Source organism: Leptosomus discolor, chromosome 1, assembly GCF_034619465.1.
Source record: "Leptosomus discolor isolate bLepDis1 chromosome 1, bLepDis1.hap2, whole genome shotgun sequence".
NCBI lineage: Eukaryota > Metazoa > Chordata > Aves > Leptosomiformes > Leptosomidae > Leptosomus > Leptosomus discolor.
The window spans coordinates 145384431-145405105 of record NC_141391.1 but is presented as its reverse complement, the minus strand read 5'-3'; the positions used below and the strand labels follow the sequence as shown (position 1 = coordinate 145405105).

The 20675-nt window shown below is 38.3% G+C and overlaps 1 protein-coding gene across 6 annotated transcripts in view; it reads left to right on the top strand.

Annotated features, from left to right (window-relative positions):
• SOX5 (SRY-box transcription factor 5) overlaps positions 1–20675 on the top strand; it is a 291555-nt gene that overhangs the window by 188175 nt on the left and 82705 nt on the right. For 3 of the 6 annotated variants that reach the window (XM_086466682.1, XM_086466688.1, XM_086466675.1), the window contains 2 exons: positions 6468–6588; positions 19535–19620. In XM_086466682.1, coding sequence (XP_086322808.1) covers positions 6468–6588; positions 19535–19620 — 207 coding nt within the window. Of the gene's footprint in view, positions 1–6464; positions 6589–19534; positions 19621–20675 lie in introns of all 6 variants that reach the window. The other 3 variants (XM_086466669.1, XM_086466654.1, XM_086466662.1) reach the window with 1 other exon arrangement.

The following is a 20675-nucleotide window of genomic DNA, read 5'->3' as shown; positions in this document are numbered from 1 at the left end:
TTCTAAAGTTCTTTATTTTAGTTACATAAATGAATAATAATCCTGGTTTTTCCTTTGGAAGTATCCAAGAGGTGTTCCTTAATGCAAAAGGTCCTTTTGGCTTATGTCCTTCAAAGTGCTGCTGGAGGTGTTTGTCTCTCACCAGTGCATTTTGTTCTGTAATATGAAGTGGAGCAGGGAAGCCTTTGGAAGCAAGTTACCAACATGAAACAGCTCCTGTCTGTATTATTTGGCAATTTAAGGCACTTCTCTGCACTTTAGTTAAAAAGGCTAAGCATGTATTCATTTAGTAGTACTTATAGACTTTATGATGAGATGAATTTGAGATGGATGCTGGTCGTGACACCTGGATTCTCTTGCAGGACTGTGCAAAGACAGAAAGTTTCCAGCCTGGAAAGCTTTGCTTTTTTATGTGATTCTCAGATACATTTCAGTTTTCCTGAAATTTTTTTCCTTGTGTTTTCCATGAGCCAAGTTGCATACATACTGACTATTACCTATTAAGGATTGTCTCCATATTCCATCAAACTAATAATTTTTTTCCGAACTATCACTCCAAATAGAGCTCTCCTATGCCTAGTGCATTGTAATATGGGTTGGGGGGTGGGAGTGTCACCCTAAATAGCCTTTTTTATTCTTAAAAGATTGCTGCTATGACAGCCTGTTTTTCTGCGACCAGTGTCACTGTTTGCAAACAATTGTGAATGGTGAGGTGCTACTATTGAGTCAACTGAGGCATTCAGACAGGATGAATTTTGCTAAGTACTTGTATGAATATTGTGCACCTCTTATGTAGCAAAGGGAAGAATAATATTTAGGGCCCAAATAATCCACTGTGGAATTTTCAGGTAGAAATTAGGAAGAAGAAACTTTCACAGAATCCTATGTCTGGCAGAGCAGTGAGCTGCTCCTCAGTAATAGTAGAAAAGCGTTAGGTCAGAGCATGGGGTGGAATGGGTATGCTGTCTGTTTCATCGGTGTCTTCCTTTCTGCATTTCTTCATCTTGGCATCCACCTTCTGTTTTGCATCTTGATCACTTGCTAAGCACCCCATAAAAAGCCACCTCAAACTCATTAGGACAGTGATCATTGCATTACCTGGATAGGCAAGGCTCCCTGCCATATAGATTCAGGACACACTTATGTCAATTTAGGGAACTGAAGTAGGGAAGAGAATGAGGAGAACAACATTTTCTTTTCTTATTTTAAACGTCACTGTAAGGGAAAATAGCAGATTGTAGTTATATGAGGACATATATTTTTATTTCCCTTAAGATAGACGTGGGGGGGTGTGAGGGAGAGAGAAAGAGATGGCCAACACATATGCTAATTAAAGAATCCGGTCCTTCAGCATAGTGTGTGCAACCACGAGCCAAGTGTTTCTGGAGGAAGGGGGACTGATGCAATTAAACATGTCATTTTTGAAGGACAGATTTATGTTATTGCATGTTAAATGTACGTTGCATTCTTTCATATACAGTAGAAGAGATGCTTAACTTATAAACAAGTCACAGGAAAAGATAGTCATACAACAGTTTGAAGTTGATAGAATCATTCATGTGCATCCACTGTTCTAGGAATGTAAAATCTGAACTTCTTTGGGGCAGCTGAGAATAACTCAAATGAAAATAAAAATTAGCCACACTTCTACATGAAGAAGCCATGTAAGAGATCACTTCAGCAAAGATGCTCATACAGCTCTTGAAGGGCACCTTCTAAACATCTGGAGAGTAAAGGAGCGCTCAGAGTTTTGTCAGTTTATAGACAAGGGAGTGTTGCTTTCAGCAGCCGTTCTTATTCACACTGAGTAATTCGTTACTCTGTCTCCAGTCTCACTGAAATGGATAGAACTGCTTTTGAAGAACTAGAGGTGGGTGGATGAGCAGTATTGGCCCAGCAGTGGAAAGTGGATATGGATGCCAGGAAGTGTATTGAGATACTTACCTTGGAGAGAGGAAAACTTATATAAAAATTTATGCTAATAAACATATAATGAGCAACTGCAGAAATGCAATTGGTAGAAGTGTATAAAGATAAAATAAACAAAACCGATAGCAGCTGCTATGTTAGGGGCTTAGATTTCTTGAAAGTATGGGTTTATGTTACTTGAGAAAGATTATAAGCCTGCTAGATTAAGCAAGAGTCATGTGAGGGGGGGAATTGTGAACCTTTAATTAAAGACTCTGTCAGGATGCATGGGCATAAAGGACCAAAATAAGGTCATGCATGCTACCCTGATTCTGGCATTTCCTAAGCCTTGAATGCCTGACTTTGCAACCTTAATGTTTCCTTAAACTATTTTGTCTTGGTAGCTATTTATATAGTGACCCAAAGCACACGTGACATTTTACGGAAAATAGAGCAGAACTGTAGCTGTCAAGTGTTTGCAATCTAAATTTATATAAGTCACAGCAGGAGCTAGTAACAAACAGTAGGGGTAACTGTTAAAAACATACTGCTTAGTGCTTAGGTAGCTGTGGTAACCATAGTATGTTCCTAAAAGTAGGTAGGAGACCAGAATTTACGCGGAAGTACTACAATTATAATAAAGCTGGGAATGCTGGGAATCTGTCTCTGGCTACACTGAATGCACATCTTTGTGCAGTTGGATTTGTTGTGGTCAAGTCATAGAGGACATGAACAGATTTCTGAACATGCTGGCCCAGGCTTCAACAACTTGAATCGGTTCCAAATTCACTAACAAATTTCTTTTGATAAGGATAAGTCATTTAAGGGCAGATTTTTCAAAGGCACCGAAACAAATAAAGATAGAGTGAGGCACTTGCAAAAATATCTACGGACAACTCTGAATGCCTCAGTTTCTCACTTGGATAGTAGATATACTATTAGTTGCTTATCACGTGCTCATATTGGTTTCTTCATTGATAAATTCTTTAGGGCTAGTCTCCGTTTTGGATTTTCAGTGACAAATATGAAGGATCCCTGATTTTAGTTCGGGCTCTAGGTTAAACTTTGTTGCAATTTCTTCCACTCCTAAAATACTTTGCCATTACCGAAGATGACTTACTGTTCTCATTATGAATTAGAGAATCTTTTCTTTCTTGGACTGTTTGAACTCTTGTATATCTGCTTCCTTAAGGGGAGTTACTTCTCATAAACTAAACATCAAGCGGTATGGTTTATGTCTTTCATTGCAGCATGGGCTTCCTTCTTGTCCCAAGGAACTTGTCAGAGATGTGAATGACAGTATGAATTTTTTGACTAGTGAATTGACTGTATAGAATATTATGGCTCTCATGACATTAAATTTGTTTCTTTGTTATTTTATGTACGTCATATGCCTTTTCCGTGCGTACCATGCCTCTGCAGTTTGTCATGCAGTACAAGAGTACTTCTGGTTAATCTGATACATGGTGATGGCATTCAAATTAAAAGAAAGATCAGGGAACTGTGTGATCAGTTGACATCATAGCGATAGCATGTGTAGTGAAAAAACAGGCCCTTGAAAGATTATGTCTGTATCATCCAGACTAACATCATAAAGTAGCTAAGAAGTTACAAAGTGAAATTGTAGTCCATTAAATCCATTGGGAATTTTGCGAGGATTTAAACTACAATCTTCACCTTTAGGAAATTACAACTATGAAGAGGTAATCATGTAGAGAGACTGGCAAGTGGAGAGTCTTGACAGCTATATGCATTTTTAGATTGGTAAAGATGTATTTCTTTTTATGGACGTATATATGTCCATTAGCAGAACAAATTGAAGGGCCTGAAGAATAGCTCTGATTTGCTGTCCATTATGTTCAAATTAGAAATGCAGTATCAAGAAGTTACCATCAAGAAAACACTGGAAAGTAAGTAAACTATATTACAAAAAACATTTGTGAGACACGTAACTGACATAGTAATAGCTTAAAAAAAACAACCCCAAAACCAGAGGAAAATGCCCCTCGTGTAAAAGTTAGGAGGGCCTGCGTTCTGTGCCACTTGAAACAGCCGTATCCTAGCAATTCTAGATGATAATAATAAACACAATAAAAGTTAAGATGTAGTAGTTAAATGAGCCATAACAATGAAGAGTCCGTAATTTTTATTGTATTGTATCATGTAATCAGGTTAAAATAAACTCTTTGCCCTTACTTGTGTTTGGGAGAAAATGAAGTGTAGCTGTTTGAGTGGTGCTACATACATTCCATCCTGGAATGAAAATCACATTGTTTTGACTGCGTTATTTCTGTATCCATGCAAACCATCCTCATCACTCTATAGTTCTTACCTCCTTAATGCAATGGAGGTTGTGTCATTTGAAATTAGTGTGTATAAGGCCCCTTGGAGAGATAAACAGGAGCAGCAATTTGAAAATGTGAAATGCAACAGTCAGAGTTAAGAAGAAAGGGCATTTTCCTGGTAAATGTTTTCCTAAATGGGAATTTTTCAGTGTGGTGTTTTGCTCGTGTATTTGGCAGTCACTTGGAATCAAGTGCAGACTTGTGCTACATTGTGGGCTTGGCAATGACAATTTGTGTGTGTGTGGTGCTTTAGTTATATTAGCCCTGGAGGCAGAGTTAACACTTGCAGTGGGACAAGAGTATTTGCAGTCATCAGAGAACTTTGCAGTCAGCTTCAATAACATCACTCCATTTTTTTCACTTTTTTTTAACATTTTTTTTGGCAGCAAAGCTCTTAGTAGAACCATCTGTCTTTCTATTAGTGTTTTTGAGTCCTGTTTTGAAGCTTCTTTGCTTGGCAAAGTCACTTTCATCCTTGGAAACCATTTAAAAAAAAGTTCTGTGGCTTTTTGCCGAAGAAGAGTACTATGCAAAAATTCCGCACGGCTGTTCATTTTTGTTCTAAAAGAATACGGTTACTTTGTCTTTGTCTTAAAAAAAAAAAAAAAAAAAAAAACAAGGAAAAAAAAACAGGAAGAAAAGGAAGTCATTGGGCAGTTCTAGGGTGACTGTGACTGTGTGGGCATAGAGAAGAAATCACATTTTATACGATTTTTTTTTCCTTCAGTAATCCGGTTAAAAGTACGTATGTTTTCTAGTTAACAGGATCAAAACAGAAAGAAGAATATTGAAGTAACAAAAAATGAATCAAGTTAGTTCAGTCAGTGCAGCTACATCTACTCTAGCTTCAGTCCCAACCTTAATCTCCCAGTGCAAGAATTTCTGTCGACAGCGCTCCTGAACTCCATCCTTGCAAATTGTTTCAGACTGTAAAGAGGCAGTCAGCACACACACAGGTGTTGACAGGTCGTGGCGTAAATGAAGAGGTTACCTTCCCAAATTTCATATCACTCTTCTGCCTTGTAACAATGTTGGGTGAACTGAGACTTCTCCTGGATCTTCAGGCCATTAAGTTAAAATAAAATTAAGTCAAGATGCCATAGTCTGAACTGTGGCAACCAAGGAGCTGGCACATGTTGTCTTTTGCCAGTTCTGCTATGCAGGCAATAATGAAAGGAGTAACACCTTCTTACGTCTCTGTCCAAAAAAGGTTGTCAATCAACAGCCTAGTTCTCCTTGTTTTTTAAGGCTGCAGACCACAAACTAAATTTTAGTCTTTGATAATATATCTGTATGTCAATGACTTAGCTTTACAGTGCCATTAAAAATCTAGATGACCTCTCTTAATAAACAAGTCAGTTTCCCTTACTGACTGATCTGATCAGTACAGTAGGGTTTTTAACCCAGCCATTCAACATTTTAATCTGGCAAACTTTTTCTTTCTCATCTGTGTGAAAACGAAGACAATGTCCATTTCTTGCAATTAAAAACTCTGACAGAACTGAGTAAAAGCAATGATATTAAACATTGTACCATGGCCAGCTTCCAGTTTTGATGACTAATTTCTGCATGTCTTAAGTCCCCTGCAGTATCCACTTACGATATAATATTTTCCATTTCCTGACTTGCATGGTTGTGTACAGTTGATGTGCAAAGTTGAACAGCTAACGCTTCAGACGTAGCTGTGTTTTATTTGTGCAAAAAGTGTCTCAGCCTTTTTTCTTACCATCTCAGAGGCTTTATCTTTTCACATGTACAAATAAGTGCATGTGTATGGGTAGAAAAATAGTACTGACTGTGCTGTACGACCTATGCAGATATTTGTGCTTCTCTGTGAGTGGGTCTTTGTATTTGGGCTCAGTCAGGGTGAAAGCTACTGTCTGAGACAGAGATATTCTTACAGTGCAATAAAAGAGAAGAAGAACCCACCCTGCAGTCAAAAGAGAAGTGAGGCATTATGGACTGTGGGGGGAACAGTTAATTGGGATATAGGTATGCATTAGTGGAGTCTTCCCATTTATTTTCGATTAATATGATTCGTATGAAGTGCTTTGGTTGTTAAGATGAGGCTGAATAGTTGTTGCTACTGAACACCTCATTATGGAGAAGCATATTCCAACCTGACCTCTCAAATCAGAAGTGAGAGAAAGCATGTAAGCAGACATTTTCCCCCCAAAAAATTCCACGTTTGATTTTCCCTCTCCTGTTCAGCAGGTCCAGGGTCAGCTGCCTCCATTAATGATTCCCGTATTCCCTCCAGACCAACGAACCCTAGCAGCAGCTGCACAGCAAGGATTCCTTCTTCCTCCTGGTTTCAGCTACAAAGCGGGATGCAGTAAGTCCTGTAGACTTCTTTAGCTGGAAGTGGGTATAGGGCAGAATTTCATGCCGATCTGTATAAATAAAGTATCAGCTCTTCAGCCTGATGGACAAAGCCATTAACTTGCACAGATGAGTGTGTAAATTAGAGAATTAGTTGTTATCATATAAGAAAAGTTTGTCAGAGATTAAGTATGTGTTTCAACATAACAGCAAAACATTTCACACAAGTAGATTTGTGCACCTTCTTTCTGACAGATCTTTTTGACAAGTGAACATGCTCATGACCACAGATACGTACATACATCTGAAGAGAAGCTATTTGAAACTTCTCAATAAATTTTAACACTGTTGTAAGAAAACATGGGGTTTTTTTCCTGAAGCAGCCTGCTTACTATTTGTGAACGGAGGGCCTATTCTAGTCTCTTTCTTCACACAGAACTCACATTAATCTCAGTGGGGGTTCTGCACAGAGATCAAAGATAGCATATGCCTTTCAGTTTGATGGACTAACGCATACTATGAGTATATTTATGAGAGCCTAACACTAAAAAATATAGCATCTACTTTTTTTTAATCTTTGAAAGATTTGTATTGTTCTCTACACTTCCCAGATTTTTTTTGAAATTTTATTTAAGCCTTCTATAGGATTTCATGTTCCTGTCAACAGGATGATAATAAATACAAGTTAAGGAATAATTGAGGAACTCCATTTCCATGAATAGACTTAGCTAGAGCATGAATTTCGTAGACTTGTTTTAACACATTTGTGCTTGTATAACTCTTCTGACATCAGTTTCCTACTGAGTTATCCAGGAGGTGCTTGTTCTACCATTCTCTGTCTCTGGCATGGGTGTTCAGCTTTATGATGTCCATGTCAGTGTATCCATCTGTATCATTGACTAACTCATGAATTCATCAGTTGTTTTGACTTACTCAGCACTTGCCACTGCAGCAGTTTCATAAAATTAGAACATAAAAAGATTCCTTTAGTTAAACTGGCTTAGCCCGCAATTTCAGATTTCTTTCAGTTTCTGTAACATTGTAGACACAGTACTTGAACGCGAACTTGAGTTTCTTTGGCCACTAAGCCCTTTTCCTGATATTTTACAGACTGGGACCACTATTGAAAATTACTGTTCAAAACACTTCATGTCCCTCAGCAGCTGCAGTGCCAAAGCATAGGCTCATTCAGTTCTTCCAGTGATTTCACACTCAGTCTCTCTGAAATGAGAGAAGTAGTGATTCACATTACAGAATATTTAACTGAAAGCCACACTGAATATGAATGCTTCCATAACTGTAGGCCTGGAAAAGGTCAGGAAAGCATCCCGTTAGATATATCTGGCAGATTAAATTAGTTCCATGTTAATGAAGTCTGGTTTGAACAGAGAGTTGAGGTTGGTTTTTTCCCTTCTTTTTACTGTGTGTACGTTAACTGTAAGACAGTCCTATAGTTCCTCACATCCATGAAGTACATGACATTGCATGTTTGTGTAACCTTGAAAATGAAAAAGGAAAAAAGAGCAAAGTTGCTACTGCTCCTGGCAGCAAGGCTTGGAATTAACAGCATGCCAAGGTCTAGGACTGAGCAGAAGCCAGTGGAAAAAGACAGCTCTGTGTTTGGTGGTTCCCTGGCATGTTTGACTGAATTTGACTGAGAAGCTGAGGAAAAGTGATAAGTAGTCCAAAGGATTTTTCTTTTCACTCACAGTTTAGTGTAAACAAAAAAAGCATATACGGATTTAGCTACACCTAGAAAGCTTGTAGCAATGAAAAACATAGCTGCCTTAAAACTGTAACATGTTCACATCAAGTAATGTTTTTGACAGGCCATTAAAACATACCTCTCCCACTTTTCTGCTTGCCCTTCTGTGTATGAGTCCTCTTGGCAAGGATGTGGTAGATTGTAAAACAAAGAGCTTTGGACAAATTTTTCTAAAGCACCTGGGTGATCTAGGAAACTGAATCTTCATTTGAAAAGTGACAAAGGCACTAGGATCTAAGTCTCAGGGATGTTTAGCAAATATTTGTAGTGTGAACTTTAGTACAGTCACCTACGCTAGCTTGAACTGAGCTAAAGTGGATACCAGTATAGCACTGCAACAGAGAACCTACAGCAGATGAATTTGCTCAGCTTCTCAGCACATTAAATGCCTAACTTCCACTGAGTTTGCTTTTGGATGCAAGGACTTCCTATGAACTTCTGAAGACCCCACTACCAGCATTTTTGCCTGACTGCCATTGTATGTTTTAAATTTGGCTTATGTACCTTTTGAAAGTGGAACCTCACTTCTGCATCTTCCCAGTCCTTTTGAAAAGCCTGCCCTTTTTTCTGGACTGATAAATTTTCAGAATTATTTTGTAGGGCTGATTGATAGGAATTTGCTAGTGATGATTGTGTTATTTACTAGCATTAACAACTTGCACATAAGAATGATAAAAATCTCCATGGGACAATTCAGTTCCAAATAACAAAGAACTATGAAAATTTTCACATACTGTTTCTCAATGAAAGGCAGATTTGAAAATTTGGGGGAAGAGGAAGAGGGAATTGTTGTGATAACCAATATTTTCATAACTAACTAATGATGCTGAGTACCTTGATTATGGATATCCTTTTGGGGACATTTTCAAAGGGTCATTTATACTGTTGTGTGCCCTGCCCCTTTGAAAAGTCAGATCTCCAAAAGAGTATCTCAAAATCAGCAGCGTGTTATCTAAGGCACTGCAGATCTCTAGTCAGTTGTACTGTTGGTCACACCTGATGATTGGGTTACTTGCCACCTTCTGTCTGCAGGCCAAGTAGCTGAAAAGCTAACTGTCTCCAGTTGCTCATCACTGTGCCTCTAACTTCTGACATACTGGTCAAGCTTCTTGGTTAAGCAGTCCCTAACTTGCTTCTGTCCAGGCTGGGATAGCAAGGGCTTTCTGTTAAAATTGTATAAACTGAGCTGGCTCATTTTAATGGAAACATGTTGGGGAGTGATTAAACAAGCAGCTTGGTCACAGTGATAACCTTTGGCAGGGGGCTGTGACTGGAGATGGTGGCCTCTTCAGCCAGCACAGCTGCAGCTGGAAGAGAATATGTGATCAAGCCTCGAGGTCAGTGAAAGAGAAAAAATTATGAATACCTAGTTATACTGCTATTTTTCTTTCATTCAGCTTAGATAAAGAAACTTGCTTAATGCTTTCTGATTCACCTGCCCATGTTAGAGCAGCAGAAGGTCAAATGTGTGTCTCCCAGTGGTTTCAGAGAGTGTATATGGTAGGGTTCCTCAACCAGTGCTTCCCAATGGACCAATGACTTATCCAGAGAAAGGCTGTGGAAAGGAAGGGTACTGTTTTCTCTACACATACTTCCTTTTCTGAGGATTTGACTGAAGATAACACAAAAATAGTCGTAACAGGGATCCATTTAGATTCCTGTCATGGTAGATACCTAAGGAAGAGTAGAACAGAGCAAGAATATACCGATACTTTATCCCCCTATACTTTCCCGTGTTCCAGTGGTTGGAGACTCAGACACCTTCTGACCCAGTGGAGGCATCACTGTGTGAAAGCTAGTCTGTCTGTTGTTGAAAACAAAGAGGTTTCTCTGCTTGGGTTCCTACCTGTTTGGAAACATTCTAGATGGCTGAAATGCTCAAAAGAATACAACGATATCAATCTGTAATATGTGCAGAGCAAATTATTCACTTATACTTCTCCAAATATTTTGCCAAATTGGGTAAATACAGGGAGGAGAGGGGTAAATATTTTCTCCATAGTTACATGGCAGGTCATGGTCTTTGGCTTCCAATTCGATGTAGTAAATTTCCTTTTCTTTCTTTTTCTCCATAGCAGATCATGCTCGGGAGTGGCTTGGTTTTTCTTTTTGTTTTGTTTTTTAAACAGATGGTTTGCATTACATAAGGGACAATTTACACAAGTTGACACTTCCCCTTTTTTCTCTATGGCATATTGTGTGGTGGTAAAGTTGGCAGAGAAAAAGGGAGGAACTTCTATTAGGATTACATTTCTGTTTGTGAAAAAAGATTCATAATCTATGATTCTCTTTGATTTTTAACCTCCATACCTAGATATAATTGCATGGTGTGTAAAATATTTGATATTACTGTTTACAACCAAAGGGGTTTTTTCATAGGAGAAAAATAAGTTGGCAGTATGTGATGGACTCTATTGTCCACAATTAGCAAGAAAAATACTGGTTACCTACTTATTTGCTACGTACCTGGTTATCCATTCACTGTGTGCTATTTGGAATTTAAGCATTTTGATTTTTATGCAAACGTCTTTGTATGTCTTTTATTATATACATAATATGTAGAGTTTATATAGATGTATAATGCAAATCACTTTATAAAGAGTTGATGTTTCAAAGTGGGGTGTTAACTGTTACTGACCTGTGGCATGAGCAGATGTTAGGAGTTAACCCCAGTGTATGAAGTATATGAATTGGTTTTAGCAGCAGGTGAGCACCTTCCATTTCAGCTGATTTGAAACCAAACAGAGCCCGATCACTGCATTTCCCAAACTGTGGCAAAGCTTCTCACACATTTAGGCTATGCAGATTGTCTCAGGTCATTTAACTCTTCTCCTTTTATTCTCAGCCAGTATTCTTTATCCCTAGCATTTGTTAGTACTGCTATTACTAGTTCAGCTCCACTTGTGCTACTTGCTAGATAAAATACATGTCTCCCAGCATTTTAGCAATGGCGAGTGAAATGTCAGCTCTGCTGAGGTCTGAGGAGCTGTTGCTGTTGACTTCACTGAAGTCAGATTTCACACCAGATGATACAGATCTGCTAGGGCCACTCTTAGAAATAATTAGAATTTATTTAGAGCTAATTAATATTTGTGAAGTGCTTTGGATGTATAAAAACAGTGTAAGTGATAGAAGTTTTGTATTGTGCCCTTTAAAAACTGCATAGTTCTGCCTCAGAGGAGGCTGCTGTTTAGTCATAGGTAGTGTGATCCTTTTATTAATGCACATATGTATAGATTTGTATGTGGAATATAAAGGCATGATTGTCTCTCCTGTATAAGAGATAATAAAGGGAATGAAATATTTGGGAAAGCAAAAGGGGCTGCTTCTGGGGACCTGTTTACAGAAAAGGCAGAAGGAGTTAGGCTGAGAACAGTGGTAGATTGTGTATTCTGCAACAAATGTAAGTAGCAGAATGCACCAGGACAGAATGCTTCCCCATGCTGCTTCTGTGGTTCTACATCTGCAGCACTGTTTACAATTAGCTTTCCAGTAAAAGACACAGAATAGCCCAAACTTTGTAAAGAAGATGGGTCCTCCCCAATTAATGGTGTTAAGTAAGATTCATTTTGGAAACTGCACTACATCGCTTCTTTAAGCATTTGATGATCCTGTTAAAAGGAAGTGAAATGTTGACTAGCCACTTATGGCAGCGTGGCTTGTATCTGTCCTGAGGTTTTCCAATATGGTTGAAGGCTGTTGAATTCCAGGTAGCTTCTTCTCTGGAGGATGAAGAGCAACATACTTCATTTTCTAAACTGAGGTGTGCAAGAAATTGAATTATATGGAGATTTTTAGGATTTATTTTCTTTTCTCAGGAAACAATAGTTACTAACTCTGTATTTCTGGAAGTGGGATTTACCCCAAATATATTTTCCAGGTTACTCGCAAACTCTCAGGAGAGCTTCTGGGTAGCCTTTTATTTGCTGATACCTATGTTATTTTTACGGAAATATGCCAACTTTTAGAAACAAGAATTGTTTTTCTTTGCCTGTTCCTCCTCTCCCTTGTGGATAATTTGTTGTAACAAATCATATTGTGTTCCCAGTCAGATGTCATCAACACGAGGTTTTCTAATCACTATTTCAACCATATCCAATTAGGGGGGAAAAATCTGAATATACAATAGGTACATTGTATGTGTCTTACATATCAGCTCGTTGCTGCTAGAAGTATTCTAAATAAAGTAATGCACACAAAGTTACTGAGGAAATATCTAATTACCTTTTAAAATCGGCAAAAATGTGTGAGATGAACAAGCCAAGCCTAATAACGTTAAAATATGCTGAATTTACTGTTCATCTTTATTCTGAACAATAATTCTGATGTCCAATAAAAATGAAACTCTCAGTTAATTGGTTCTTCATACAGTACAATAAAATTAATGTTTAGGAGTTAAATACCATAAACTTCCTCAGGGAAATTTGCTGATGTATCTCAGTTTTTTAGTCACTCACATGTTTCATTGTTTAATGGAGTATCATGTGGACTGTCTTATAATTTTTCTTGTGCTCAGTGTCCATGTGTCTGGCTTCTAAAGAGACTGAGTGCTAATTTCTGATTTAACTGTGTCAGCTGTATCAGCTGACATACCAGGTCATTGACAATTACCAAATCATAAGAAAAAAATATTGACATTGCTATGCTTTTATCAGAATGACAAAAATAGGAACCATGTGTTGTGAGGACCACATACTGTAGCTTCTTTATAAAGATGCTAGTCATCTTTCAGGGCTACTGTTTATGCCTTGGAAAAGAATGAGCATATGACTAAACCCTCATGTTCCCCCCAGGATAAGAAAAGAGTAATAGCATTGTGGATAGAAACAGCAAGAAGGAGGAATTTTTGGTAACAACTTTGCCTTTTAGCATACATGAGAATGTGTCACTTCTGTGATGCTGCAAATGCAACGCAAGGCATCAAGACTGCAAAAAATAACAACACAACTGAAGACTATTTCTAACTGAAAGAATCTTGTAGCCTCTGATCTATGTGTGGCTTCTCAGAGTAATGCTAATAAAAACAAAATAGACAAGCAAAATAATGGGGTTGTGTGAAAACAGGCTGATAGTTTCAGTTCAGATTCTAGGCCATAAAAGATGTCTGGTGTTGTGGCACTATTATCCGTAGTTGGGCAACCAAATGAAAGTCACAATTTTTAAATTCGTGAGCGTGTACAAACCTCTGTGGAAATACACTGGCTTTCCTTGGGACTCAGAGCTTTTGAATAATTGTCATTTATTAAACAGGTATTTATATATCTATATAAGAAGAAAGGGTGTCCCTGGAAATCATAGGATTATTGTGGTTGGAAGGGATCTCAGAAGGTCTGTAGTCTAACCTCCTCCTCCAAGCAGAGTCATCTAGGAGACAAGACAAGGTTACTCAGGGCTTTATTCAGTCAGGGCTTGAAAACCTCCAAGGACAGAGACTGCACAACCCTGTTTTGACAATAAAATAACAGCCTGTTACAACGTCTGGGCATCCTCATGGGGAAAATCTGATCCTCTCTTGATTCACTTCATGTCCGTTGGCTCTTGTCCTCCCACCAAACACTGCCGTGACGAGCCTGGCCCTGTCTTGTTGATCACCTCCTCATAAGATTGCAAGTCTGTCATGAGGTCCCTCCAAAGCCATCCCTTCTGTAGAATGAATTGTTTCTCTAAATACAAAATAGGCTAATCTCTTGCTGGCAGCACTCGGTCAATGCTGTCCTCAAAAATCAGGGAACCAGTTTGGATTTCTTTTTGGTGGTATCTTCTTCATACTCTTTCTCTTCTTTACCTAAATCCCTAGTGCCTAGAGCCAGAAGTCAGGGAACACTGCTTATGTCTTTTACAGCCTCCCATTACTCTTACTACATGTCCACCAGCACACCAAAGAAATGAAAGGGGAATGGTGGTGAGGATGAGAATGAATGACTGGTGAGAAGAGATGCAGTGGCTTACCTGTCAGTTCATCATCAGTTGTGATTATTCATTATTACTTAAGTGATAAATTGAGTGTAAAATTATTGTGGCTTTTTCTAGAGCTTGTCAAAAATGGGGGGGGAAGAAAATGTAGAATTCCTTTTCATTCGACAGAATCTACTATGAGGAAATGTTTATTCCAGTATTGTTCATGAAATTTGGTTTAGCATATTGATTTTGGAAATTATAATTTAAGAGTTTGTTGCCTGCTCTTATATTCTTTACACTGTTTTCTTTTTCCTTCTCCTTCCATGACCTCCAACTTTTTTTTTCACTTGCTGTACCTGAAAGACAGGTAGGAGGAAAACAATAAGTTTAAAAAAATCATGGGAAATAAACCCCCTACTTCTCCTCTCCTGGTATCATTTTTTTTTAAGAAGAAAATTTCAGGAAAAAAATGAGAGAGTTCTATTGTTTCATATAATCAGGTTCAATGTAAAAATCCTGTCAAAACATTATAATTTAACATTAGCATGTAACTTGATTTATATAGCAAGTAAGACAATTGTGCCTGCTCTGAAGAGCTTGCAGCCTGTCAGGAGACAAGACAAGACACTACAGGGGATTACACCATGAAGGAGAATAAATGAGATGATTGACAGAAAAAGGAAAGCAAAAACCATCTTACGAGTTTAGGTGAATGGTACAACACACATAATGGTAGCGACTATGCTTTCTTTTCTCTTTCAAAAAAAGTCTTAATTTTTTTAACTTACTAAACCCCTTAGATAAAATTTTGCAAAACATGTAAATGGTTTAAGAGCCACTGTTGTATTTCCACAAATATACGATCATTTAATATCCATGAGCTTGGTAGCTAGTCAGGGTCAAAATAACAGGGTTGTTATTTTGCGTTTTGGGACAGGATGTCCACTTGGCTCTGTACCACAACTTACTTTCGCAGACAAGTGTTTTCACTGGAGGATGATAGGGAGAGTTCATAGAAAGAGTCATTTAAAAGTGAATGTACTTCATGAAAAATCCTCTTGTAAGCAAGATCTTGGAAGATTATTTTGGGCAAGGATGAAGGTGTGATTTGAAATTGAAAGAAGTTGCAGTGCATAAATTATCAAGAAAGAGGTTCTGGGTATGTTTGTGGAAGACGGACCAAAAGAAGGATAGAGGAATAAAGAATTGGCACGGAATTCAGGGTTCAGCCTTGCCTTCTTTCTTCCCTGAGCCACTGGCGTTCTCCTTTGCTCACAGTGTGCACCAACACCTCTAATACACCCTATCAGCTCCCCTGGACTGACATATCTCATTCATTTCTTTAGGTGCTGTGTCACCAGTGCATTTGTCCTTCCATGCTCTTTTCATGTAGTCAGTCTTGTATAATTCTATTTTTCAAAGTGATGTCACCAAGTAGCTGGGAAATAATTATATATTGGAGAAGAATATGTCAGCTAATGAAGTCATTTTTACCTTGTTCTCACAATAAAAATCCCAGCCTTTGACCTGCTCCAGATTTTACCATATAGTGTACTAAAGAAAAGCAACAACAACAAAACTTTTCTCTGATGCTTTATTTATAAGAAAAGTTCACGCATAATAAGAGACAGTTTGGAACAGTTTGTACAAAGTTTTTTTTTTGGTAGCTTAAAGATGCAGGGAGGTACACTGCTGCCTGCATGCATTAGTAGATTAATAGTGGATTTTGTAAATTGAAATGTAATATAGTTGTTTGAGAATTTATTGGTGTTTTCAGTGATGCAAACTTGTGGGTGGCTTGGGAAATATCTATTTCTAATAACTGTATATCTTGCCTTACGTTCCTGTAATGTTCCCAGAGCTTGGGAAAAAAATGTAGCGGCTCTTTACATCTAAAAATAAAAGAAGTCATGAAATAGTTAAGACATGCGTTTCTCAGACTTCAGAGTTAACTAAAACTGCTCAGGCAAAACCTTCAGCTCAATATGAGAATAAATTTAAGGATGGTAGAAATCTGTACCATGTTCTAGAGTAACAGCAAAGAATGAGCAGGTACATATTTATCAGAGGAGACTTGAGACCTTTGTTAGTATTTTGAGGGGTGGCAGTTGCTCCTGCACCGTGTGATATGAGTATGCAAGTGCTTGGCACTGTGTGAAGAGTTCTCTGGGCGTTTTAATCTTGGCTCTTCCACTGACCTGTTGAGTGACCCAGGGCATGGCACGACATCTGAGCATATTCCTTGCTCTTTTGTGTTTGGTCTGCTGACAGTAAGCTCCTCCAGACAGCGGCAATCTTTTCTTAGACATTGGTACGGGGGCAAACACAGTGAACTGCTAACCCTGACGGTGTCTCTGCTTGTTGTTGTACCTTCCTTCAACTTCTTTGCTACTACCATGTCTGTACCATGGGAGCAGTAATGTGGATATAGTGTCTGTGAATAGCGCTTGTGAAAGAGTTGCAGCACAGGTGGGATGTACTTTTCTTCATCAAAAGAATTGCTAAACCCCTACAATAAGCACAAGATAGCAGAGGGTATTGCCAAAGTATAACGATGCGAAGAGTTGTGATAGGCTACAGAAGTCTTTCACTATGGTTTGTTGTTTTTGTTTGTTAAAAGTATTTTGGAGCCCTGTAAAAATGTAAAACCCTTAAAAGCGTAAACTAACAAAAAACCAGCCTGGTAGATAGGAGAGCCTAGCTCAGCATAGCTATAATCTGTTTTAAGGATGAATTTGAGTGTTTTCCTTAGAATTCTGAAAAACTAAGTTAGCATGTATTGGTGTAGTTGTTGCTTTCTAGCATGGTCTCCTAAAGAACTCCCAGAGGCATCACCTACACCACCAAAGCAAGTGGTTGTGACCATGGTGTGTGCACATGGCCACGGGGACTTGAGCATGTTCTTCTCTCACAGGCATCTCCTTGACATGTCTACTAAATAAACCATAAAGGATTGGAATTCCCACAACAGATGAGGGTGTAAGAATCTGCCTGGCTCTTTAGGGAGGTGGGAATAGTGGGATTTATGAATTAGCATGAGGTTGTGGGAAGATGGGCTGAGGCTTATACGTGTGTGTGGAGAGAAGAGTTATGTGGGACAGTGCATGGAAATTAAACTCTTATTACATATGTTTTAATAAAAATCATTTGTAAATAAAAAATTTAATGGGCTGTAAAATCAACATTCTAGTGAGAAACTTTTCCCTCGTTCTTTTCTTTGCACTCGAGAAATTAATAATTTTAGATTCTTTCATGGCTGGTTCTTGAACAAAATGTCCTCTTCTAGAGAGGAGTCTTTTAGAATGATACTGGGATTAGCCTTTGAGCTACTAGTGGTGTGGAATCAGCTAAACACCATTGACCCTGAGAGATTTTGACCACTGTCTCTTTCTTCTCCATGTCTTTAAATATTTAAGGCTTGGATCACAAGATGACTCTTCAGAAGATTTCAAGTCAGAGAAATTTTTAATTCAGTCCATGATATGAAACAGAAAGCGAATGCCTCAGATAAAGCAAAGTAAAATTGGAAAGTGTGAAACAATGGCATCTTCTGGGGGGAAAAAACCCAAGCAAGTCAGGAAATCTGTTGCCCATCAACAATAAATAAATAAATAGAGAAGTCGTGGACTAGTGCTGGTGCAGACATTTGTGAGTGGACCTTTGGATTCCCATTGCTTGGCTGGCTGGCCTTGAAAGACTGCGAGGCTTCAGTCAGCAAAGCATTATTTAAGATGTTCTTAAATAAAAGCGGGCATGCTTATTGAAGTTAAATATCTGTTAAGATACTTTGCCAGCCCAGTTTTTTTCTGGCCCTCCATTTCTAGAAGTTATGGTACTTAATTCTTAACAGGAGATCAAAATGCTGGAATGAAGAGATCTCTGTAAAGAAGGTTGCATTATAAAAGGGAAAAATAAACATTAGCGGTTTTCCTGAATGTGTACACACCAACACAGCTTATTCCTAGCACTTCAAAAACATGAGATAAATTTCTTTCCCTTTGTTTTCTGTTTCCTGTAACTTAGGATTGATACTATTATAAACTTTAGTTCAATAGTAACTAATAGTGATTGTAGATAGCAGCCTGCATTGCCTTCTTAATTTGTCCTTTTTTTTTTCTCCAGTTAGCTCAAAAAAACGCAATAAAGGAGGAAAACTTTTAATCTACCTCTCTAATGAAATGTACAGGAACATTTAGGTAGATTTTCCTGATAAAGTATTTGTCTTTTCCGTAGTCTCATTTCGAGTGGCTGTTTTAATGCTACAGAAGTCATACACACTACCAGAACACAGGGACATAGAGAAATGCTCTGGTGATCCTTATTTGAGTGGCAAGTGCTTAAAAATTTTGTCATTTGGAGAAGCAATATAATGCATCTAACATTTTTGATCATTTTTTACCAGTTTTCCTAGTAGTTTTCTTGATGGGCTAGCATGATGTTTATTTCAACAAATTAGATATGTAAGGAGTGACCAAAAGTGAGCAGTCCATCACATTAAAACATAAATGTCTCCATCTTAATTTTTGCCATCTTGGGTAATTTTGTTTTATAAACACCTGCAACTTTTTCTTAAACCTTTACTGAGTCCCTTTATCTCATTCAGCACAATGCAGTTCTTACTGAAGCTGAAGTAGTTTTCCCTCAGAAGCAAAATTGAATCACAAGTCTTGAAGTGGAGTTAGCACAGGGATTTTGGAGGCTTGTATCTGATTTACTTAACTTCGCATGCTTTGTCCTGTGTAGGATCAAACCCTGAGACTAAAGCAAGATTTTTTTTTCTCATGTAAAAGAAAACACAGTAGTCCAGGGAGTGCCATTTCTGATCTGTGTGAGGCTCAGTTTACTAACAGTGAGCAGAGTTTGGTTAACTTCGAGTTCTGGACAAGCTCGTAAATTTGTCCCCTTCTAATGCTGTGATCTTATCAAGGTTGTACTGTTTTCTTTTTCTTCTCCTCCACCCCCATCTTTCCCATTTTCTTTCTTTCCTTTTCTTTTTTTTTTTTTTTTTTTTGAAGTGCAGCCTTCTGATCAATGTGCACTTTTTTTTTCCATTTCCCTAAATACATCATGAAAAAGGATGAGGTTTCCGCCTTAATTGCTTGTGCCTTTTATTCGCATTCCTCTCTCAGCCAGAATTGTGAAAAGAGTGTTAGTAAAAGGCTGCACAATAGAGCTTTTCATTAGGCCTCAACAAGGCACACAAAAGAAGGCTTTTGGAAAGAGTGAATGCAGGACTTTAATTTGCAGGTGGAGAGTAGATAAAAGGTGCTGACGCCTCTATTATTCTCTTACTTAGGTGACCCTTACCCCGTTCAGCTGATCCCAACTACCATGGCAGCTGCTGCCGCAGCAACACCAGGCTTAGGCCCACTCCAACTGCAGGTAAGTCCGAAAACAATGCAGAAGAGGCAAAGGTTAAGTAAACATGAAAACCAGTTTTCTCTTCCATTTGAACACAATGCAATTAACAGGGGTTTTAGTCTGCTCTCTTCACATAAAATTTGCGCCTGAAGCAAAATAATCATCAAATCATACACATTTTCCTTTTACCTTGAAGGAACTTTTTGTTATATTTTTCTGTCTTTATTGAAAATTTAACTACTTTCAGGTTTGTACTTAAAATTTCCGCAGAGCAGTATGTTTGCTTGTCTTTTGCAGTAGATAGCTCCGGTACAAGCTGTAAAGGCTGGCTGTGTGTAAACCAGCAAAAGGAAACACATTGCTGGGCAGAAGAGCTCTGTCCTGACAAGCACTTTTAAACTGCTTAAAAGTCGCTTAACGTGATTATGTCCATTTAGACTGTAAGCTCTTCAGAGCAATGACTGGCTCCTCCTGCAGTGTTTTATGGTACCCAGCACACTTTAGGCACTGCTGTAGTGCAGATAATTAGTGATTATACTGATTTAACATAGGCAATTAGAAAACAGGTGGAAAGATGCTAAAGAATTTTTTTGAGCTACATTAAAGAGTTGGCCTGGTAGCCAGATGTGTCTGATTCAAAACTCCCGATATCATTCTAAATTTTGGAGGTATTAGGGTGTCCACAGGTCTTAATGACAGCAGTGCAGATGTTCCTCAGGTATTCCTGATCAGCCCCGCAGCCCTTATCAAGTCATTGGAATTAAGCAAATATGATGTCCCTCTCCCAGTTTGAATTTTGTTACCTGCCATGTATGTTTTGCTGGTCGGATGAAGCGGGATAAAATTTGGGGCTAAAATGAAATCAAGATCCAAATCATCTCTAGTTCTGCAAAATCTGGATTGATGCTCTTTTGTAGAAACAAACAAAAAAATCCGGTACTCTCCCTTACTAATTCGTCTCCCTGCTTATTATTATTTGCCAAGTCACATGGAACAGCGGAGCTTTATACCTGCCTGGAAAAGATGAGCATTTATAAACAGTACATGTAAAATGCATTCTCAAACTCAGTTTGGCC